This window comes from Megascapheus bottae, chromosome 16 (assembly GCF_031878675.1).
Source record: "Megascapheus bottae isolate mThoBot1 chromosome 16, mThoBot2.hap1, whole genome shotgun sequence".
Classification (NCBI taxonomy): Eukaryota; Metazoa; Chordata; class Mammalia; order Rodentia; family Geomyidae; genus Megascapheus; species Megascapheus bottae.
Window position 1 is genome coordinate 40,322,326 of NC_143524.1, and position 25,237 is coordinate 40,347,562.

The 25,237-nt window shown below is 39.4% G+C and overlaps 1 protein-coding gene across 1 annotated transcript in view; it reads right to left on the reverse strand.

Moving 5' to 3' along the window:
• Window positions 1-25,237, reverse strand: part of Syt9 (synaptotagmin 9) — a 163,739-nt gene that overhangs the window by 100,403 nt on the left and 38,099 nt on the right. Inside the window, exon 2 of the mRNA XM_090348253.1 lies at window positions 7,185-7,533. Within this exon, the coding sequence (XP_090204379.1) occupies window positions 7,185-7,533 (349 nt within the window). The remainder of the gene's footprint in view (window positions 1-7,184; window positions 7,534-25,237) is intronic.

Sequence of the window (25,237 nt, forward strand, 5' to 3'; positions counted from 1 at the left end):
GGACTGGGTTAAATGTTTCTTTCTCAGTCACTCTGGAATCTGTCTTATCTGTGGGTTCTCACAAGGTGAAAGAAGTAATCATAATCAAGGTTGCTTTCAAGGTTATTTTTGCTGTTCTTCATTATCCTTACATTGTGCTACGTGCTATCCTCAATAACTAATTAAAATAGTGTCTCCCACGGAAGGCTAAAGAGAGCATCTGGGCTGTCGCTGAGAGACTGGCAAATGGAGAGGGAGAGTAAATATTTGCATTTGTCTTCTTTTCCTGTCTTGGAAGTACCATATGAAATAAAAGATGTAAAAAATGGGATTAACAGACCCTCAGACATGTCTGAGATCCCTCTCCTTTGACATCACAGATGTCAGCGCACTGAACATTCTTCTCCATCCTAAAATACCCACCGAATCAGTAGTCAACTCACGTGGTACAACATGAGCACTGTCAGTGCTGTCATTTCTTCTTGTCACACCCAACACAGACCGTAGCAAACAGATGTAGCCAAGGCACAAACATTCTGTATGGTCTAACGCTTGCTGGCATAGAATGTCCATTTCTCCCAGGAAAAAAAAAGAACCTTATAATCTCAAGGTTTCTGATGACTAGGGGGCAGGGAGACAGAAGATGCTGCCCAGTGATGCCAAGATGCTGCCTTGTCTGGAAGCAGAACAACTGGGATGCTAGAGCAGAGCTTTCATCTGACTCTGTTGGCTTTTGGGCAAGAAGAACTGTTAGGGAACAGCCCAGGCCACAGGTGATGGTACCAGTTGCATCTCCTTCTGTTACAGACTTTTCTTTGAGACTAGATTTTTTTTAAGTCCATCTTTCAAACTGGGCACTGATAGCTTCACCCCTTTAATCCAAGATACCCAGGAAGCTGTGATCTAAGGACTATAATTCAAAGCCAGCCCTGGGAGAAAAAACTGGGAGGTTATTTCCAATTAACCAGCAAAAAATGCCAAAGTAAAGGTGTGGCTCAAGCAGTAGAGTGCCAGCCTTGAATTTAAACACACACACACACACACACAAACACACACACACACACACACAACACACACACACAAAACAACACACACACACACAAAACAACACACACACACACACACACACACACACACAAAACATGGTTCATCTTTCAGTTTTGAGTTAGTTCCTACCATCCTGGTGAGGAACCGTTGTAGGATTAACTAATGGGCTATTATGGATCATTTTGGGTATTGGTTAGTGAGTGATGTTGCTGTCTACATAGTAAAGTTACCCTAAAGGCCATGAATGATGCTCCCTGGAGATGGAGTCACTGTGGTCACTGCTCTGTGGTGGCTGCTGAGCAGACTCTGTGTATAACAAACAACCTTTAACTTTCTTAGGTTGGCTTTGGATTCATTATATCATAGCAACATTCTGCCTTCATCCTTCTATGTACAACTAAATCTACCAAGTAAATTTTAATCTAAATTTATAATATACAGATTCGGCTACTTAGTAATGGGAATACTCTGTTATACTCTATGTACACATTTACTCTGACGTAAAATTTGGAGGAATTGGTACTCCAGGTTCAGTTCTTCCTAACATGATTGACTGCCAATAGGAACAGTATTGGGGGGTATTAGACAGGACCATTGAGGAGAGATTTATACTTTAAATTTCACTCCCTAAAGACTTGGCGATATAGAAAGGTCTACACTGAAAATTCCAATATAGTCAAAAGATTCTTCTCAAAAATCACAAACAGGAACATTTACATCTACCAAGCACTGTTTACACGTGTATTTCATCCCCAGCCGTTTTCTGCCCATTCAGAGTTGAAAACAGTTGAAGCCCACTGTAATATAGTTTCTTAAGGCAGATTCTAACCCAGCATGACAGTTTCTTGTGGCCTGGGGCTCTTTTCAGGAGCCAGTGAGTTTACTAAAGCTGAGGGATGTAGAATAGAAGATTTCAGAGTGGCCAGAGAACCAAAGTAACTCATGTCTTCCCTGCATAATTGCTAGCACTCATGGGGCTGAGAAATAAGTGTGCAGAGAAGGAAGGCTACTCCAGGGACATGATGGAGAAGATGAGATGGCGGAAATGGAAAATCAATATTCCATAGTTCTCATGAGCTACTGGAATGAAGGTAGGATGATAAAAGCATGTCCAAAGCAAGAATTAAAGATAACCATAAACAGATTGGAATGGATTTGTCCCCACCCCAGGTGAGGTGGCTCCTGTAGTATGTATTAGGTTCTCCAGAATATCACTGAGCGACCTTGATTATGACACTGAGTGAATATAGAAAGGAGGAATCATTTTGTGAAGCACTGTGGAACCCATTGTTCTTAAGACTTAATGCATACAATAAATAAAAAGAGCAAAACACAACACCAAAAGTGGTTAGAAATGGGGGAGAAAAGTTAAGAGACAGTCTTCCTTGGAAATAAGCCACCCCCAAACATAGGCTCAGAAACTGGCTCTAAGGTTGGAACTATTCGCTTCTTCTACCTCCCGTTCTCTCTCAGGGCATTGAAAAGACAAGAAAAAGATCTTAAAGATGAATTAGGCTTTCTAGACCTGAGCTGGAATATTAGCAGTTGAGCCTGGAGAAAGCTTTGCATTCAAAGATAATTAAAACCTCCGTAAAGTAGGTTTCCTACAGTAAACTCAAAAACACCTGAAGGAATCTGAATCTTATACTGAGCTGCAGCCTGGGCTTCAATGACAAGGGGGCTTTTACATTGATACATTCTTCCTAGATTCATCTTTTAAGGAACGATTTTAGTCCTTTAAAATGTGCGATTGGTATTCTTCTTTGGGGACTTATTGTGGAGAGATACATTTTCTCCCTAGTTATCAGGGACTCTCACTGCTAGGAAAGCCCCATGGGTATAATATTTTCTGATAATTAAATCCAAGTGGGGAAAATACACATTTGCATATAATTTCAAGGTTTTATGAGAATTAAGATAGGTAGAGGCTTCCATTGTGAAATTGTCAGTCTTTTAAAGAAATCTGAAGAGGTAACAAAAAGAGTGATTCAAATTTTATTTTGTTCCCAACACAAAAATAGAGCTAATAGAACTGTTCTGGTCACAGTAACTCAAATATTGAATATTTATATATTGCATATTGGATTTGTGGGATCCAATGTGAGAATTATCTGATTCTTTGAATCCTATCAATGTATTTTTTGGTGACTCTATAGGTTTCTCCATTCAACAATAAGGTCTAAAGTCTGAAGAGGAAGGAGTCTCCTAATGACAAGACTCAGATGAATGGCTTTCTACCAGCTTAACACCATTGTGGTTTGTACTTTTGTATTTTTACCATTTTTGACAGCATAACATGAGGATGATGGCCTGCTATTGACCAATGCATTCTGTCATTTATTCATGGGGAACAAATGTCTGCTATGTGCCTGCGGCTGTCTTAGGAGTGGGACACAGGGTAAGAAACAAAACAGATATGGTCTCTGAACTCAAAGTCCCAGACATACACAAATAAATAGAAATACACTTATAAATAGAAATCAACGTTGTGAAAGAGGGAAGGCAAAGCAACCTAAGAATCATGAGTAGAAGACGGGACATGTCCTTCAGGTGGGGGGATGTCAGAGAGACAATCAGGAGTAGTCATTTAAGCTATGACAGGAAAGCTATAATGGAGTAAGTACAGGTATAGATAAAGGAAATATATTCCTGATTGAGGAATTAATGTGTGTATAGGTCTCTAGGCAAGACAGGGCTCTGATATTACAGGAACCAGGAGAGAAGGAAGTGTAGCTCGAATACATACTTTCTTTACGTAAAGCCTCCTGCTGAGTCCAAGTGAACATGGACTGGAGGACTACAAAACAACTCGGGTTGTAGCACCCAGTGGCCCTGACAGGAGCTGAGGCTAAGTCAGGATGAGACATTTTATAGTGCAACCACTTAAAATTTCATGGCACCAAAGTGTTACAAAGGAAATTTGAGAGCACTTAAAATAGTCACCATGGGACAAGAATCAGGAAATAAAGGAGATGGGCTTTAAGGTTTCTTCTACTTTGGGGATCCAGGGATTTTCACATATTTGCAGTTAAGACCTTTGTTAGAAAGTTCTAGTATTGAAAATTCTGAGAAAATGAAGATATTCACATTCTCAACATATAAGGTCATTAATACAGGAGGGATTTCATCTAAGCTGAAAAGAATTAACAGGAAATTTGGATGGTTTTAATAGTAATTGGGTTAACTAAACAGAGTCTTAAACATACTTGATCTTGGAAGAAAAAAACAGAAAGTCATCCTGACCAGAAACATTCTTAGAAGACAAAACAAAGCCCATCTTTAGGATTTTCATATAGCACTGGTGTGAGCTGATCATTTCCAATCCGAAGAGCCTGGTGAGGGAAAGATTTCTGATGGAGAGCTATGACAGAAGCTATAACAACCATGATGAAACATCAGGTGCCCTGAAATGGAAGGCTATGTTTTAAGTGAATTCAACCAAGGCAGTGTTCTATGGGAGGGAACGCTGTGACATGTGAGAACTGCTTCAAAATAGACTTTTTTAGAAGCTTCCTAGGCTGAGAGAATGACATGTGCCAAGGTCGGGATATAGGTAGGAAAAGGTACGGGTAGTGAAGGAACCAGGAGAAAGGATGGTAGAATACAGAACATTTCAGCTTCTTCTAGAAAGAGAAAATGGTGACAGTACAAAGTGAAGTACACAACGAAGAAGAAAGCTGAAGATAAAGTAACTAGAAGAGCAAACTTTAGAGACCATCTAAAGGTAAAGTATACCTTCTCCCTTCCTAATTACGTTACTTCAAAATAGAATGTTAAAAATGTTTCAGAGTTTGAAGGAAATTTTCTTCAGTTTTTCATTTTGTCAATACGAACACTTATACGGAAGGGGTGGGTTAGGCAAATAGAAACTCCTTTGTTTGTACAGCCTCTTAAAGATAGTTTTTTGTTGTTGTTTTTGTTTGTTTGTAAGTCTCGGGGCTTAAACTCAGGGCCTGAGCACTGTCCTTGGGCTTTCTCAAGGCTAGTGCTCTACCACTTGAGTCGCAGTACCACTTTCAGGTTTTTCTGGGTATGTGGTACTGAAGAACTGACCCCAGGTCTTCATGCATGCTAGGCAAGCACTCTACCACTAAGCCAAATTCCCAGTCCAACAATTTTAAAAAGAGAATGCTTGTATTTGAGTGAATGTATGCATCTGTGTGAATGGCAAACACCATGGCTAAAGAATTAAAGGACCATGCAGAACTAGACAGGGATGTGTGCTTCCATCAGAACACATAAAACTAGGTCAGTGATAATTTGGGTATGAATGTTTTAAATGTATAATGATGCAAATTGTTAATACTAAGTCAAATACAGATGTAAAGACTTTAGTTTTCTCATGGCAGTTTGGCTATTATCAATTCTAATTTTCACCATCAGTAAAAATACTTTAATTGCATGTCTTCAAAACTAAAATAATCTGAATGTAAAATTTACTTTTTACAGGATAATTCCTTTGCTCTCTTTTTTCTCCCTTTACCCAATTTCCATAAATCAGTGGTGAAGATAACAGTTTTTCTCTTCTAAGCGGTTTATATTTCCTGATACACAGAGTATTTATATACTTTTCTAGAATAAATAATGTGGTAATCACAGTGATAGTACTGATATCAGTTCAGTAGAATTATATGGCAGAAAGCTCAGATCAAATCTAATAGATGCCATTCTATTACCCTGTATTAGAGGAATTCAGACAAGTAAAACCATATACCTAGTAGAACTGGAACACAATTTCAGTGGGGACCCCGTCTTCAGGTCTTTTAACAAAAGAGCTTTGTTATTATGAGTCTGCACCATGCCTGAACTTCATAACAGCACTGAACAGAGCCCTAGCTATTTTTGAGTCTTAAATCTGAAAAACTAGTGATAAAAATCTGAGAATTTCTTCTAAATCAAATGGCAAACAACCATTTCCTGACAGAGGAATATTTTAGGTTTAGCTCTTTGATTCAGAATTGAAAATGATGCTAAAATAGGTTTCTGAAAAAATTAAACTATAAACTGTCATATTTCATCCCACTTAATGTGAATGAGCGGAGCCTCTAGGATAAACCTGATTATCATAAAAAAGGGTAAAACTCTTATTTTGGTTTCTAGAGAATAAAAGATTTAAAAAAAAACCCTCTAAACCATGTTCATATTTTCTGAAAAGAAAACAGCACATTGCTATTCTCTGGCTATCACTCAAGCAAATATCTTCATTTTAACAAAAGTTTGCTTCCTATGTTTCTCCATCTAAAAAACTTTTTTTTAATATCCAGTGATTTTGATCTAGATATTCAGCTTCCGATTCATCATTGTATAATGTCTGCGTCTTGGGAGAGGCCTGTGTAACAATGGTGATGAACACATTAAGATGAAAGCAAAATGGCAGCCTTTAGTAGGTACAGACCTGTACAAGTGGCATTACTTCCTTCATAAAACCACCTAAAAGCTGGTATGTTTATTAGTACTATTTGACTAAAGGAGAAATGGGATACATGCAGAGTATGTAATTTGTTCTCTGTCACACACATATGTAAAGTCACTTTATTAATCCCCAAGGTCCATGGTTTACATTACTGCACTGATATTTCTCCATTGCTTAATAGCAAATGATGGAGAAAGAATGACCTTAGACCATGTACTTTGTAGGCCTTACAAAAGCTCCTTGTGGACAAAGATTTCCTGTTTCCTAATAGAGTCAGAAGACAGCCTATTTGTGATGGCTACACTAGATCAGAGGTAGAGTACATATATTCTATACCATTAGGAGGATATCAGGGAACAGTGTCTAATACCCCAGATTATGGTTTCATATTCTTACCTGAATGATTACTAATATGTGCCTTAGTTTCTTAATCTACTTATGTTTCTTCTATTGTAAAAGGGAAGTAACAATATCCAAATCAAAGCTGTAAGCTCTAGCCAGGTGCGGAAGCTCACGCCTGCAATCCTAGGTACTCAGGTGGTCATTGTTCACAATGCTAGATATTAGTTTTATAAACTCTGTGGAGACCAAGTGGAGCTTAGGAACTAATATCAGCACAGGAAGCAAAGGTTTCTGATTGGACATATAAAGGTTTATAGGTTTCTTGGATAATCAACATCACTGGCAAGAAAGAGGGATGGGTGGGCTTTGCCTTACATTCAGAAAGTAAGGAGCAATTACTGACCGAGCCGACGATGTTGGCTCTGTGACTTGGCGCTGCACCCGGAAGCCATGTGCACAATTCTCCTGGATTCCAGGCTGAGTAGAGAGGGGAAGATCAGGGGAGGTGTGGCTGATCTTCATGGAGGAGTCAGGGCAGGGTGTGGGTGGGTCTAAGAAGTCCTCACTGTTCTCCTGTTCATTGGTCTCTGTGTCTGGGCCGTTCAGAGGTTCCTCGTTGTCTTTGCTACCAGAGAACAAGCCTCGTTCTCGCCACGGAACCCAGCAGAGTTTCCAAGACACGAAGAGAGATACACCGAAGAGGGCGAGACCACAGGCAGTGACTATGAGGGTTAGCAGGCTCACTGAGATATCTGCAAAGAAGCAAAGATAAAGGTCAGTGTGCTGGTGCCCCCCCACCTGCCTGCATCTGCCCATTGCATGGCCATCTCATCCAGTTATTCCCCAAGGAGCTGACTGGAAGGTCAGGTTAGGGATGTTATTGGATCACCTGATTCCATGACAGCAACAGTGAAGATTAAGACACAAACCAGACAATTGGTGAGCAAAAGCACAAAGGGGAAATAATACCACATGCAGGTAGCATGTGAGAAACAGCAAAATAAATGGGTATACTTTGGTAAACTAGAAATCTCTGCAAGTCTAATCAGACCTATTTTATATATAACATGACCATTAATATTTTCTGAGCAGAGAAGTACTGAAAAATTACAGTTAAAGTTATAATTTTAAATCTGTTCTTGTGAAGAGCCTCTGCCCGAGAATAGAGCTAGAGAAGCTGAGGTATCAATCTGAACTCAGTCCTGCTTTTATTAAAGTACAGCCATCCCCCTGCTTACTGTGTTTTCCTGCACTCAGGATCCCCAGGCATGCTCTCCAGATTTTGCCTTTTCTTTCTGCCATTAACATTTTTGATTGCTCCCACCAAAGCTTTGTGAATATCCACTCTGTCAGATACTGTACAAGGCTTTGGAGATGCAAGGACAAGCAAGGCAGAAATCAGAGTTTCTGAGGTTCATACTCTATATCATGCAAACCTAATTCTTTAGTCCTTTCATCTATCCATAGGAATGCTAACATTCTAGGATCTGTGGCAAACTGAATTTCTGTTGGAGCAGATAGGCCATTCCTACAAGTTACCGACTGAGTCAAGTTGACCAACTACCATCCATACACTTTCCAACATAATTCTGAAAATATTTTGATCACTGTTATGAAATAATGACACTGTTCATGAAAAAATTCTCCTGAGCCAAGAACGGTGGTGTATGCCTGTATTCCCAGCTACTTAGGAGGCAGATCATGATGACTTTGAGGCAAAGATAGTGAGAAACTATTTCAACAACAAAATATAAGCAAAAGGGCTGGAGTTGTCATTCGAATGGCAATCTGTCTAATACATACAAGGCACATAAACTAAAAATCGCTCCTGAAAGAAAGCCAACTGCCAGGTTGGTAATGGATCTACTAGATGTGTCTTATGCTTCCTAATCAATCTTTGCCATTGTGGTGAAACTAAATTACATTTCATTTTGAAAACAATGGGGTTTCAATTTCAGTGTAGGTGACTGAGCTTGAATCTCTGTACCTTTTGCTTTTGCAAATCCCACAGAAATGTGATAAGAAATGGAAAACGGACAGGGTATTTCTTACCCAGTAAATTGAAGTAATTTCTGGAATATCGTTAGTTAAAAAACAATCAATGATGAACCCTTTAAAAAAATGAAAGGACACTGAGCAAAAATTAAAATTCCCAAGTGGAAGGATAAGGGATAGAATGTAGGGTACATATAAGAAAAGCAAAATGTTAGAATCCACAACACCTGCGGACCCAACATTGGATGAAGAGAATCTGGTGTTACTCCAGGCTCCACTGGGCTCTGGAAGCTCACATGGTGGAGTAGAAACTTATTGGTTCAGACTTCTAGGACAGATAGAATCTAAACACAAATGAGATTCCATATAATGGCAAAATCTCATAATATTTATATAATCCAAATGGAGGCAAACTCCTTCCTTTCAATCTGTTTGTTAGTTGCAGCCTTGTCCTGACATATATACTGCTTAAAAACCATATGCAGGGGCTGGGAGTGTGGCCCAGTTGTAGAGTGCTCTCTTAGCAAACATGAATCCCTGGGTTCAATTCCTCAGTACCACATACACAGAAAAATCCAGAAGTGGTGCTGTGGCTCAAGTGGCAGAGTGCTAACTTTGAGCAAAAAGTGTCCAAGGACAGTGCTCAGGCTTGGAATTCAAGCCCCAGGACTGAAAAAGACAAAACAAAACAAAACATGCAGCTGGTAATGCCCGTAATCTTAGCTACTAGGAAGCTGGGATCTAAAGATCATGATTGGTAGCCAGCCCAGGAAGACGAATCTGAGTGAATCTTATCTCCAATTAACCACTAAAATAAACAGAAGAGAAGTGAGCTTGGTCTAGTGGTACAGTGCTTGCCTAGCATGTACAAAGACCCAGGTTCAATTCCTCGGTACCAAATACATAGAAAAATGCTGGAAAAGGTGCTGTGGCTCAAGTGGTAGAGTACTAGCCTTGAAAAAGCCCAGGGACCGTGCGCAGGCCCAGAGCTCAAGCTCCAGACTGGTGAAAAAATAAATAAACAGAAGTGGAGCTGTAGCTCAAGCTGTAGAGCACCAGCCTCGAGTGAAAAAGCTAAGGGACAGTTCCTAGGCCCTGAATTCAAGCCCCAATGCTAGATGTGCACACACATGTGCACATGCACATAAATATACACGCACACATGCTCACACACACACAGCATGCAAAGATTGGGGAGGGGTATGAAAGAAGGCAGTGGGTTTAGGAATGTAAAGTGATAACTATATCACCATTCTCCTAACTTGTTCCTTATGGAAGATGGCTGATGCAGCCTATCTCCTCTCAGATTAGAGGAATTTTGAATCCTGACATTGTACATGAGAACAAAGGCACTCTCTACTTGGGCTGGACTTCTAGAGAAACAGACACAGGCTCAAAGTCTAGAATGAGTAATAAACAAACCTGGAGCAAACCTGTAGATGACACACAGATCCAGGAGCAAACCCTAAATATTTGGTGTCTTAAGTCACTAAGATGCTGCAACAACAACAACAAAAAAATCCCACAACAGGATTATGGTATACAATTATATAAATTACTGTCCAAAGCTGGAATGCTTTTCAGAGAGACTAGGGGTTATTAATAACTACATGGGGATAATAGAGTTAACCTGGATTGTCCATAGTAAACTAGGACAGAGGATCAGCCTGGACATAAGAATTACCCCACATGAGCTTTGAAATCATCAACTCAGTACAATGGGACCTCTGAGGAGTCAGTCAGCTAGTCATATAAAAACATGACAAGTACCCTGAAGCCTTGGTTGACATTAGACAGTAGCCATAGGACCCATAAACCAGTTCACCAACTCCAGTTGACAAAATAACATTTAATTTAGACATTCAGAGCAATCTAGTTAGGGGAACTGTGAGAACAGGGATCTTGTCTACCTCAATACTGAAAGCCAAGCATCTGAAAGCAGACCGAGCACGGAGTAGGTCTTCAGCAAATGATGACAAGAGCCTTGTTGCCACTTGATATGACAGTCATGAATTATCACTGGGAAGGCTGTGGCCTGTAAACTCAAGGAAGAGGACTGCTAATCACATGCATAATTTTGTAGATTTTTGTATATGTAGACATCACAAATAATTATGGTAAATGCCAAGAGTATTTATATTTTTCATTTTTGCATGAAGGAACTGTGTGAGATAGCTTAATATCCAGTATCTATAAGGAATTCAAGAAACTAACCCCCCCGCCAAACCAACAAACCAATCACTAAATGGGCAAGGGAATTAAAGAGAGACTTGTCAAAAGAAGAGGCTAAAATGGCAAAAAAATTATGAGAAAATGCTCATCATCCACGATCATAAGGAAAATGCAAATAAAAACCCTAAGATACCATCTTACCCCAATTAGAATGCCCAATATTCTAAAATCAGACAATCACAAATGCTGGTGGGGTTGTAGAGAAAGAGGAACCCTACTGCACTGCTGGTGGGAATGTAAAAAATAGTACAGCCATTCTGGAAGGCAGTTCGGAGGCTTCTTAGAAAACTGAAAATAGGACTGGAGTTTGGCCTAGTGGTCGAGTGCTTGCCTAGCATGCACGAAGACCCGGGTTCAATTCCTTGGTACCACATACATAGAAAAAAAGCCAGAAGTGGTGCTGAGGCTCAAGTGGTAGAGCTCTAGCCTTGAGAAAGTCCAAGGACAGTGCTCAGGCCCTGAGCTCAAGCCCAGGACTGGCAAAAAAAAAAAAAAAACAACTGAAAGTAGACCTTCCCTATGATCTCTCCATACCACTCCTGGGCATCTACACTGAGCATCATAAGCCAGGATTTGATAAGGACACCTGCACAGCCATGTTCATCTCTGCACTATTCACAATATCCAAGCAATGGAAACAACCCAGATGCCCTACTGCAGATGAATGGATACAAAAAATGTGGTACCTATATACAATGGAATTCTACATAGCCAACAGACAAGATAAAATAATGGCATTTGCAGGGAAGTGGATGAAACTAGAGCAAATCATGTTGAGTGAGATAAGTCAAGACCAAAGGAACAAAAGGCACACAGTCTCCTTGATATGTGGATATTAGATCCAAACTGTACAAGAGCAATGACTCAATATTCGGATTCCCAAGGTTCTGGACATGGCCTTAGAGTTATAAACATAACTACATGGACATAAAATCTATGATGGGTTATATTATGTCTATAGACATATGTTATATTTTATAGATTGATATGGAATTATGACATAAAAACCCTCAGCTTAATTATTATTATGTTCTAAAATCTATGTGCCACTGATTGCATATAGAGATTCCCTTCTTAAATACTTGTTTGTTAAACATGACATTTGAAATACGATGTAAAAATCAGTGCTAATGAAATCTTTTTTAAAAAATCACCTGTATCAGACATGTTGTTACAATCTAGTCAGTGACTGGAAGACAAAAATGAATGCTAAAGAATGTAATTAGAAATTAAAATATGTAAATGAAGGGAACAGTCTGATAAAAGAACTGTATATGCATGTGTAAAATATCAATATGAAAGAAATGTAAGTCCTACCTGGGTTTGGGGTATTAGTTGAAGGAAGGAGGGTGAACTGAGAGAGGAAATAAGTGTAAATAGGACTGAAAGACCTTATGCACAAATGTGAAAATAGAACAAGAGAGTTTGTTGAGATTACTTTGAGGGAAGTGGGAAAGGGAGGAGGGAGAATAATAAGAGGGCAAGAGTCTAATCAAGATGCACTGCATGCATATGGACATGTCAAGATACAATCCCCTTACAACTAATTGATGCTAGTAAAATCTGTTCAAAAAAATCAAAGAACAGTTCATGTGGAAGAAAAGTTACATTTTAAATTAGGTGGCAAATACACAGTCATTAATTTTATTATTCATCTTTAAAGGATGTGTATTTATTAGATAGACTCTGGCATTTATGGCATATTTCACAGTAACATTTCAGAAACATGCCAAAAGGAGATTTTTCTAAAGAACAGGAAGTACACAGAGCTCTATGTCCAAAGGGTCAAGGGGGAGTGGCTAAATGGTGATTAGGAGATTAAAGGGGGCAAGTGATACACCAGTTGTAAGCCAAATGATGCTGTGTAGTGAGGGAAGGAGGATAAACATGAAACAGTACCAAGAGCTGTGCAGAATGCCGAAAAGACACAGGAGTGTGATGCCCCACCATCACAAGCCACCCACAGAAGCACCAATGTCTTGCACATCAGACACAATAGTCTGTGACACTTCTGGACTCAGTCACATCCCAGTTACCCATGCACACTTCTAGGGGCTCTCTACAAACCTAATTTGAAATAGCATCTGCCAAGATACAAAGCTTGAACATCTATTTGTTGCATATGGTCTGAGGAACAGCAGTGGTCCCCCAACCTGTGAAGGGCCAGAAAGAACCCATGAATGGGTAATAAAAGCCGTGGGACAAATGGAAAACAATCCGCAGCTCAAAAGAGGCTGAACTATCAGAATAAATGGCCATGACATGAAACAAATTAGTGCAAGAGGCAAATCCATTTGTGTACTGAGGTTTATAAAACAGCAGCTTGGAGGAAGAAGTATGGCTGCAGCAGTAACCTGAAACAGATGCCCTTGAGATCCCAGCTGATCTAGAAATAAAATTTGGCACACTGGCCAAAATAAAAGAGAACTTCAGTAGTGGTGAAATCAAGGAACTTAACTAAATGGAGACTAAAAATTAATAACGGAAGCAACAAGAAACCCAAAGACTCAAGAATTTCAGTAAAAGACAGATGCAATTTGTTACCTGATATATAGGATATATTTGTATTTGGTAATTTGAAATTGTATAGGGAAGGGGGGAAAACAAGATGAACGGTAGGGGTGGGGGGGAGGGAAATGGGGACCAAGACATGTGAAAGGGTATCAATGTATGGGAATTAATGCACTATCTATCTAGGAAATATCATGTAACCCTTCTATTAATTACAATAATAAATATATGAAAAAAAGAAAAGAGATGTAGAATATTTACTCAGAAGGTCTGATATTTAAGATTTAGAAGGTCTGATATTTAAAATTTCCAAAGGATTAGAGAAAAATAAAGGTGAAAATCATCAAAAGAAGAATTTTTTTTTGCCAGTCCTGGGCCTTGAACTCAGGGCCTGAGCACTGTCTGTGGGCTTTCTCAAGGCTAGAGCTCTATCACTTGAGCCATAGCACCAATTCCGGCTTTTATTTTTTTCTGCGTATGTGGTACCAAGGAATTGAACCCGGGTCTTCGTGCATGCTAGGCAAACACACTACCACTAGGCCAAACTCCCAGCCCAAAAGAAGATTTAAAAAAAAAAATCCAGAACTGAAAATTGATAGAGGTCCATTGGACACCTATTATAAAATAATATTACCATTCATAAATTTTTTTAAATTTAAAAGATAGATCACAAATATAAAATTTGGAGAAAAAATGAAAATACAGCAAAATTAGAATATGTCAGACTTCTTATCACAAACAGTAGATAATGAAATCATGTCTGAAAACTTCTGACAATGCTACAACCACCTTGGAATTTTCTACCCAAGAAGTGTGAGGGTCAAGACTATTTTCTGATATTCTAGAATTCAAGAGGGTTATTTCTATACCACTACAGTTATAATCAAAAGATATTTAGAGGACCCCGGACTGTGGCCTAGTGGTAGAGTGTTTGCCTAGCATGCAAGAAGACCAGGGTTCAATTCCTTAGTACCACATACATAGAAAAAAGCCAGAAGTGGTACTGTGGCTCAAGTGGTAGAGTCTAGCCTTTAGAAAGCCCAAATACAGTGCTCAGGCCCTGAGTTAAAGCCCCAGGACTGGCAAAAAAGTCATTTGGAGATTAAAAATAAGACAGAACATATAGGAAAAAATCCACTCAGCTCAGATCAGTGAAAGAAAGGCTATCAGTTCAGGAACTAAATAATAAGCTCAGATAGGAGCCCATCCATCCTAGACCAGTTACATAATAAGCTTCTAAAATGCTACCAAGTTAAGAAACACTGAATGAGATAAGGAAAATTTGAACCAGAAATGTAATGATATTAGGTTATTTTTAATAACTTTTCTGTATAACTCCCTAATGGTTGGTTATGCCTTATAAAACTAGAAATATTCAAGTAGCACGATGTCTGCAATGCTCTTCAAATTACAGATGGAAAAACATTGGCTATGAGTTGACAATTATTGGTACTGAATTCTGGGCATGTGGAGCTTATTATATTATTCTCTATATTTTTGAATATGTTTGGCAATTTTCCAGTGGAAAGTAAAAATAACACTTGCTTTGCTAGAGGAAAAAAATGTTCTCAGACTTCAACCTTATTTAATATGTCTTGAGTAGTGTCCAGAATATCAGTTTTTAGTAAGCATCTCAAATCTAAGATGAATTTGATTCATATGGTCTACAGACACCACTAAGTAAATCTGACCACGCATGGCATATGTGTATATGTATTAAGTATATAACATACTTTCCTGCATGTATGAGTATGTAGGTTCAGAACATAAGATACTTTTCTGACCTTAGGACAATTGTGTCTTACCTAATGTAGATAACACCAGGAAATTTCATTAGCAAATCAGGCCATGGAAAACTTGAGGATATCACATGATGCCTTGCAGTGAAAGTGGTTAATGTAATTAGATAGAGGAAAAAGACAAGACCAGACAATTCTGATAATGATATGTTAAGTGTTTCAGAAAATGGAACTGAGGAAGTATTTTATTAGAATAAACTGTAGGGCTCATCTGGTATATTCCATGTGATAAGTCCCTCATCAGAAGCCCTTTCATTGACTTCCAAACCTTCATTTAATATTTTATTTTATGTATTTTTGCATTTTAGGCAATGCACATTTATTACTTTAAAAAAAATTGGGCCAGGTGCAGTGGCTCGCACCTGTAATCCTAGCTACTTACTCAGGAGGCTGAGATCTGAGGATCAAGATTCAAAACCAGCCTGGGCACTAAAGTCCACGAGACTCTTATCTCCAATTAACTATTAGAAAACTGGATGTGGTGCTGTGGCTCAAGGAGTAGGGCGGTAATCTTGAGGTAAAGAGCTCAGGGACAGCCCCCAGGCTAGAGTTCAAGCCCCACAACCAACAACAAAAAAAAAAATGGGGGGGAGGCAAGAGTGTGGCCTAGAGGTGGAGTCCTTACCTAGAATGCGTGAAGCCCTGGGGTCAATTCCTTGGTACCACATAGGAAAAAGCCAGAAGTGGTGCTATGGTTCAAGTGGTAGAGCACTAGCCTTGAGAAAGCCCAAGGAAAGTGCCCAGGTCCTCAGTTCAAGCCCCAGAACTGGCAAAAAAAATAAGATAGCACTATTGCTATAAATCTAAAAATGCTATATAAAACTAAGGTCTGTTCAGATGAGAGTAAAGAGGAAAAAAGAAGAGAATTGAACATTTCTTTATGTGTCTCTAGGCCATTTTTATTTCTTCTTCAGAGAAGACTCTCTTTAAGTCTTTGGCCCATCTTTTAATGAGATGGTTGTTTCTTTGGAGATTAGTTTTGGAATGATTCAATTTTTTGAGCTGTTGATATATTTTAGATATGAGGCCTTTGTCCATTGTATGGTTAGTGAAGATCTTCTCCCATTCTGTAGGCTTCCTAGTTAATTTACTAGATGAAGGGGGGGAGAGGGAAATGGGGACCAAGACATGAGAAAGGGTATCCATGTATGTGAAGTAATGCATCTTCTATCTGGCAAATATAATGTAACCCTTCTATTAATTACAATAAAATACATGAAAAAAATTTACAAAATGTGAATTTTTTTTGATTTGCATTTCTTTTTTCATATATTTTTATTGTAATTAATAGAAGGGTTACATGATATTTGCCAGATAGATGGTACATTAATTCTCATACATTGATACCCTTTCATATGTCTTCATCCCCTTTTCCCTCCCCCCCACCCCCACCCCTCATCTTGTTTTCCCCCATTCCCTATCCATTTTCAAATAACCAAATACAAATATATCCGACATTTCAGGTAGCAAAGTGAGACTGTAATAGTATGAGATAACCAAGGGACAGCAAAAGAGATGAGAGATAACATAGTACCTTAAGAACAACAATCATTCATTATATGGCTTATGTTTCTATATCCTAGAGATCCTTCCATTTAGAGTCCTACTATATGGCCTTTTGTATCAAGGTTTTGCTCTATTGCAGATCTCTGCTAGTAGATCCCAAGGTTTCTACTGATTATGACAAATGAGGGAAACCATTGAGCCTAAGTTCATTTGAGTCTGGCTTACTTCACTTAATATGATTTTTTCTAAGTCTTTTCATTTCCTAACAAATGGGGCAATGTCATTCTTCCTGACAGCAGCATAGAATTCCATTGTGTACAAATACCACATCTTGTTGATCCACTCATCAACTGAGGGACATCTAGGCTGGTTCTATATCTTTGCTATGGTAAATAGTGCTGCAATGAACATTGTTGTGCTGGTGGATTTAGTATGTCTGTGTTTCTGGATGACTGGGTAAATGCCAAGTAGTAGAATTGCTGGGTCATAGGGGAGCTCTATGTTTAGTCTTTTGAGGAACTGCCATACTGCTTTCCACAGTGGTTGAACGAGTTTGCACTCCGACCAACAGTGTAGTAGTGATCCCTCCTGGCCACATCCCCTTCACCTGGAGGTAAAAGCCGACACACTGAAAACTTTACAAGAAGGAATAGGAGATACACTAGGCCTCCTTGGCACAGGTCGAAACTTTCTTAATAAGGACCAAGAATCACAACAAATCAGAGAAAGGCTGGATAAGTGGGACTGCATTAAACTGCAGAGCTTTTGTATGGCAAAGGACATAACTAGTAAATTAATTAGGAAGCCTACAGAGTGGGAGAAGATCTTCACCAACCATACAACAGACAAAGGCCTCATATCTAAAATATATCAACAGCTCAAAAAATTGAATCAATCCAAAACTAATCTCCAACGTAACAACCATCCCATTAAAAGATGGGCCAAAGACTTAAAGAGAGTCTTCTCCGAAGAAGAAACACATGAAGAAATGCTCAACATCTCTGGTCATAAGAGAAATGCAAATCAAAACAACTCTTAAGATTCCACCTCACTCTAGTTAGGATGGCCAGGATCAAGAAAAATGTGAATGTTTTTTAACCTCAAAAAAAAAAAGAAAATTGAATACAAATACCTCCAGCGTTCTTGAGTCACATAACGACGATCTGCATCTCAGTATTAACTATGTAACATTAGATAAATTTCTCTGGGTCTTGATTTGTCAGTGACCTTAGGATTGCAATAGTGTCTACCATCTTAGGGTTGTCACGAGTTCTTACAATAGTCCCTAATTGTTTTTTTGTGTGTGTTTTTTAGGATCAGCCTGCTCCAAACCCAGAATTATTCTTACTGCCAATAAGCAACACATTAGTTACTAAAGGCCACCGTTAGTTTCTGAAGCCCTCTCTAGCTTTATGAAACGGTCTGACATCAAGCAGAAATCAGGTATTCCATTGGTACTTAATGAATGGAATTGCTGAGGACAAAGACAAGGAGCTCCCATTGCAGAGACTGATGTGTGCTAAGAACTAAACAATGATACAAAATAAATGAACACAGTTTTTCCATTCATGGGACTATGAGTCAAAAATATTCAATATTGCTATTTTCAATTCATGGAGTACTACTAGAGCCCAGAAGTTAGGGATACATAAGTAAATATGGCATGAGAGACTGACAAAAACTGGTATGAAGACATAGGAGCATTGCGATAACATGTATACCACGTTGCAGGCCAACATGTATACCTATAGGTAGAAGCAGCTTTACAACTGGATAACAACAGGTAGAGGCTAGACGGTTGAAATGTATGCTTGAAAAGGTCTACACTTGAATAAACCATATAGAGTGATTCTGATGAAACTCAGAAAGAGAACTGTAGAAAACCTCAAATATTCTTCAAGAATTACCCAGTAATCATGAATAGATTGATGGCATAAATACAAATTGTAAAGACTACTTTAATGTAGTCTCAGAGGACAATGAGGAATAGGTTACTACAATAAAAAAATAGACATCCTTGTTTACAAAATGGCAAAAAAAACAACAAAACAAAATCCTCTTGACTGAATTGTGTTCGTGTTCAATGGTTTTATGAAAGTAGAACTTGTGAACAAAATTGCTTCTCTTGCTGAAATTTCCAAGCAACATAGCTCTTCTTGATTGCTGAGTGAAATTAAAAAACAAAAAAATTCACTTAAGATGCATTTATTAAGCAGACAGGGACTAGAATCTAAAGATTTGGAGAATTTTCCACTTCTGTATACTGTTAAAAAAAAAAAGAAAATGAGAAAGCATGTTGGGAAGAGAACACAAACACATGGGCTAAGAAAATCTTTGATAAGGAGGTCAATATAGTTGTGAACCACAAACTTACCTAGCCATTTTAGCTGTCATTCAAACTGGCAGTTTGAATGAAAGGGAAAGGAAATAGAAAAGAACCAAGGAAGGCTGTCACATTTTAATTTTATAGGACACGACCAGACAACTTTTTGGGGGGTGGGGAGGATATGCCATATTATTTAAAATAGGGGAATAATAAACCTGAAGAAGATGTAAGGTCACCAGAAGTGCTTTCTTGCTTTCAACAGGCCACATGGACTCTAACTCAGAGATGTGATAGTATCCCAGAGGCAGAGGAATTAGGGTGGCCTGGAAGAGCCCAAGGAGAACAATTCATATTTGGCAGAGCTGGAGAAGCAGAGCCATAGTCCTGTGTCTAAAAGAAGGGATCAATGCCACAATGAGACCGCCATCCAGACAGCCTTGGGGGTTTGAGTTTGGGGAGCTCATAAAGTCTGCCTTCTTGTTTGGATATCCTTGCGACTTGTTATCATTTCTTTATTCCTCTTTTTCCTCTTCTGGAATGGAGCTATCTGTTTCTGTGCTTGCTCTACTGATATGATGTGGGCAGGGAGAAAAAAAAAAACAACAACAATGCTACATGAAAGCCAGGGAACAAGTACAGCAGCATATCTGAGTACATCTAGCTGAACATTCTGCTTTACCATTGCCCTGGAGATGCAGTTCACTATGGTTGAAACTAGTTCTTGGTCTGCTGCCACATGTTCCTAACTCAACAAATTCATTCCCAACTCTAGAGGTTGACCGTAGGCCTCATTTACATCTCATTATAGTTGCAATTTCTTGCCTGCACCTCCCTGCTCAAAGAAACCTTGCTGAGGTAAACCATTCCTCATTCCACAATTCTCGACAACGTCCTTCCATTTCTTGGCAAACTTCAACATTATGTACATATCCTCAACATAATTATTAAGCTCTATTCATGAAAGTACCTAAGAAGCAAGAGCTTATTGCATTTAATTGCTTCGGTCAAGCTACCCACTCTGTTTCCTTTGGAGGTGTGTAATTGCTTTACAGTCACTTTGACTTTAATAAAATCTACTTGTGCCTAAAGAACTTTACTCTGTTAAAAAAAAAATCTCTGTGTGTCTGCCCCCAAGTTCTTCAGTGAGACTAAGATGCTGACATTCATCTCCCCTAACACCGCCACTAAATTTTGGAAGTGTGCAACTGGTTTTGATTTCGCAAGTTCACAACTGGAAGAGAAACAAGTCTCGGAATGAATCATATCATGAGTCTCATTCCTATCTGATTTAGATGACATTGAGATCTGATTTTGAACTTCTAGATTTTAGAGTTTTTGCTGGAAGTAGTAAATTTAGAGAGGGTTTTGAATACAATAAATGTATTTTGTAAGTAAAAAGTATACAGGTTTTAGGGGACTAGAAGCACAGGACCATTAACTAAATAGTTTTGTCCGCTCAAAATTCATTTGTTGAAATCCTAACCCCAATGTGATGGTATCAGAATGTGGAGCCTTTGGGGAGTGATGGAATTAGTGTTCTCATAAAAGAGACCTTCCCCAAGAGCTTCCTCTCCCTTTGTGAGACAGCTTTCTATGAACCAGAAAGCAGAGCCTCACCAGATACTGAATCTACTGGCACCTTGGTCCAGGACTTCCTGTCAGCCTCTATGGTTTGGGAAGTGATGTCTACTTTGTACAGCCACCCAGTACATGGTATTCTGCCATGGCAGGCTAGACTAACTAAACACAATAGATCAGGAATGAGTCAAGGAGTAAAAAACCACTTACAAACGACATTTCATATAATACCAAAATCCAAACCTGGATTATTTGGCTATGCAGTCAAAAGACCAGGAAAAAGGCTCAGCCAGGCTTCTATGTTGCATACAGCACTGTCTGCTCACTTTTACATAGTATCCCGAAAAGAGTTTCCATAGTCTAAGAGGAGGGATCAAGGCTTTGTACCATTTATATTTTGTGACCATAAGTCACTGCCCCACTATGGTCCCCATCTGTTGTAAAGGGCTGGGACAGGACTTTCATATTCTGTGGTTCCTAGAAAACTGCCAAATGACTTTGGGTTCACAGCAATGTCTGCACTGGGGGCTAAAGTCATTGTAATAATTCCCATTAGTGACCACAAGTCAGAGTGTTTTCCAACTGGAGTTACAATTTAGGGCCATTCCTGCTTTTTTATGCTTAGGGCAGACATTAAGGTTCTCTTAGCACTGGCTCACAGTGAAAATTGCAAGGATTAAGGGGTATTAACTTGGGCCTGCAGAGGCCATATCATTAAGGCACTGAGACAGGTAAACAAGAAACAGAGTGCATGGTTGCCTTAACTCTAAGAAACCCAGGGGGTTAGCAAAATGAAACAGAACATGTTAAATAGCAAATGGCACTGACTTCATTTCTTTTCCGGGAAGCATGAAACAAGGCACTCCTGGAACAGGACTGTGCCTCTGGCCCCCCATATCCCATGCTCAGAAGGCTGTCCAAATGATTCCTCCTGTGAAACTAAGCAGCCGGCCTAAAATTAGTGTGGAGAAGAACCTTTCTGTTGCATCTGGTATTTGTAAAGTGCTATCCCATGGGTGTGACCAGCTCCTCCAAGCAGAGGCATTGCCACCTCTGCCTTAGCCAGATGGGGCAAGAGCTGCTGAGACTGTAGCCAAAAGCACTCCAAGCTAGAAATGAGCTCTCTGGTCCATGGTACTTCACCCCCAAATCCCCTGCTCTCTACAAAACCAGAAGGTTCAGAAATCATGATCAGGTTTTCTACTGTGCCAGAAATTATTTAGTTTGGAGAAAAAAATAACCTACTTTAAAAGAATATTTACCACTCACTTAAATGAAAGTGCTGGGAAAATGTATGTATATATGTTCTCTCTCTCTCTCTCTCTCTCTCTCTCTCTCTCTCTCTCTCTCTCTCTCTCTCTCTCTCTCTCTGTATATATATATATATATATATATATATCATGAGGTAAGACTTTGTGCAGAGTAAATAAAAATTCTCAGATATGCTACAATTTTGTGAAATAATAGAAAATTGGATATACAGGATGACTTTAGATAATGGGGGACATCTGCTTGAAAAGAACACCCTGAAACATAACTCAAAAACATATGGGGATAAGAATTAACAGGTACCCATAGGAAATGGTAGCCTACCCTTATCCATCCATCAGTGCTGTGCAAGGCTCCAGGGGAATGGGGTTCAGAAACTGGAGACCTGATGACCACTTGCTGCCTGCAGGGAAATTGAGCTGCCTGCAATGTCTTAAGGGCCATTTCTCACCTCTACAATAGGAGCGGGGGACAAAGTCTTCCTTGTCTTGCTACACACCTATCTATTTATAAAAACTAATCATAGTACTTCCATAGGGGTTCTTGACATTCTTTTCAAGCCTACCACTGCTGCACTGGTCCAGTAATTCATACCTCCCACAGGCTCCTTACCAAACGTTTTCAGTCAGAGTCCTTTACTAGGTCAAATCTAGTCTTGCTTTGATCCCATTTATGCTTAAATCTCTCACCTACCATGGGAAATGAGATCAAAAGGCTGCTAACAACCATCTTGTAAGCCAGAACTTAGAAAAAAATCTCATGGAATAATGTCTCATGTGAAGACGTTTTCTCACATTTTTGACTCTCATGTGGAATAACTCCCCTAATTGATCCCAGACACCTCTCATTCCTTCCTTCTCTGTACATAGGGGAGGTAGACCTTTTGCTTAGTAAGCTCAGTCTCAACCCTACCACCCTTTTCTTTTTTATTTTATTTTATTGTCAGGGTAATGTACATTGATCAGGTAGTGGGTACACTACTTCTCAAACATTGATGCTCCTCATGTTTTTTCCCTCTTCCTCTCCCCCAACTCCTCCCAATCATCTTGTTTCCCCCTTCTCTTCCCTATGTCAAATAAACAAATAAACGTATATACAATATTACAGGTCTATTTGATATATGTGTACCTATATCGACATGGCACAATATTAGGATTTTTTTTTGCTTCTGGACCTCAAAGTTAGGTAGCCTTTTCTCCCTATTATATCCTTAGACACAGGTCTTTGACTATAATAATTGCTGAGTTATTTAAGTGTAGAAATTTTTATGTTTATAATTTAAAAGTAAAAATATTGTTTTGGTATCATAGCACTGTAGCAAGTTGACTGGGCACAGTGGCCCATGCCTGTAATCCTAGCTACTCAGAAGGCTGAGATCTGAGGATCATGATTCAAAGACAGCCCAGGCACTAAAGTCTGTGAGACTCTTATCTCCAATGAACCTCAAGAAAACTGGAAGTGGTGCTGTGGCTCAAGGGGTAGGGTGGTATCCTTGAGCTGAAGAGCTCAGGGTCAGTGCCCAGGCCCAGAGTTCAAGTCCCACAACTGACAAAAAAGCAAGTTACAAGGATTTTGCTTTTGCTGGTACCAGGGATTGAACTCAGGACCTCATGCTCACTTGGCTTTCTTGCGCACAGCTAGTACAATTGAGCCATGGCTCCAGATTGGAGTTTTGTTAATTAAACATAGAGTCTCTCAGGTATTTCTACCAAAGCTGGCTTTGAACCAAGATCCTCTAGGTCCCAGCCTCCTGAGTAGCAAGGATTACAGGGATGAGCCATCCTTGCTTTTTGACAGTCCTGGAATTTGAACTCAGGGTCCTGCTCTTGCTAGGCAGATGCTTTATGGCTAATTCATTCCCTGATCCATTCCCCTATGACTGAAGTTACAAATATGAGGATCCTGTAGATAATCATGCATAAAATTCATTGGTCTATTGTGCCCAACAGTTCCCCAGGACTCACCAAGATCACCCCTTTCAAAATCTGTTAGAAGACTCGGGAAATAGTCCCTCATTTGTGTATAAAATAAGTATGCATTCAGTTTTCAGGTCATTTATTCCTATATAGATATATGTATATATATGCATACACACACACACACACACACACACACACACACACACACACACAAACTTCTGTTCTCTGAAAGCAAAATCCCCACCCCCTATATCCTACCTTCATATCAATATAGACATGGGAATTCTCTGCCCACACCAGTGAAGGCACCACCCTCAAAGAGCACACAAGTAATCTGCTGTCAACTAGGCCAGATATCGAAGGATCAAAGGCTCTTAATAGTGAAATGGTCTTAACACTTGCATTTTACAGTTTTCAACAGGGAATAGTGAAAGTTCCATTCATTTCAAATCTACTCTGCACTCTTGCCATTTGGGGGCCACTTGTGATGTACCCATGCGACTTATAACTCAGGGCTCCCTTTGTGCTTCTGCTGAGTTCAGACAACAAGGAGGCCCTTGTAAGCAACTGAAGGGCAGACATAAAGGGCAACTGAGGTACTTATTCTCCCAGTGATCTCGTTAAGTCAGCATGTTGCATGAGGACATTTGCTGAAAACTACAGCTTCTCATCAAGGTTTTTTCCTACCTGTAGGCAGTGCTACAGTATCTTTCTGTGACTGGCTCTGAGGTACTGCACTGCCTGGTGCTGGTTCCCTGGAGTTCTGACAGTATCTTCGCAAAGGGTCAAATGACCAGGTTTGACTACGCCACCTATTTCCACTGGGACTCAAAGACTGTTTTACTGAAGAACAGATTGTTTTCTATTCTGGACCTTACCTCTAGTCAGCAGGATAACCTCAGAGAAACTGTACTCATAGCTGGGCCTAAGATTCTTAATATACAAAATGAGATGCAGTGAGATGGAAGGGCCTTCCAGACCTCATGTTCTCGGATGGAGTGAGAAATTCTATCTGTGAAGTATCTTGTACAACCTAGCATGAAGTCTGGCACACAACAGACACTCCGTTTCTGATAAGCTATGCATCATTTCCATTTTTATATCCATTTCTTCCCCCATTAAAATATTTTCTTTAAGGAAAAATAACTGGTAAGGAAACCTGTGTTTAGGCAGAGAGCTAGCATTAAAATTATTTGTCCAAGCTAAGCATTGAGCCTGTATCTTTGATACTTGAAAGGTATAGATTGAGAGATCAAAGTTCAAGGCTAGCTTGAGCATAGATCCACAAGACGCCACCTCAACTCGTGACCAGGTGTGTGAA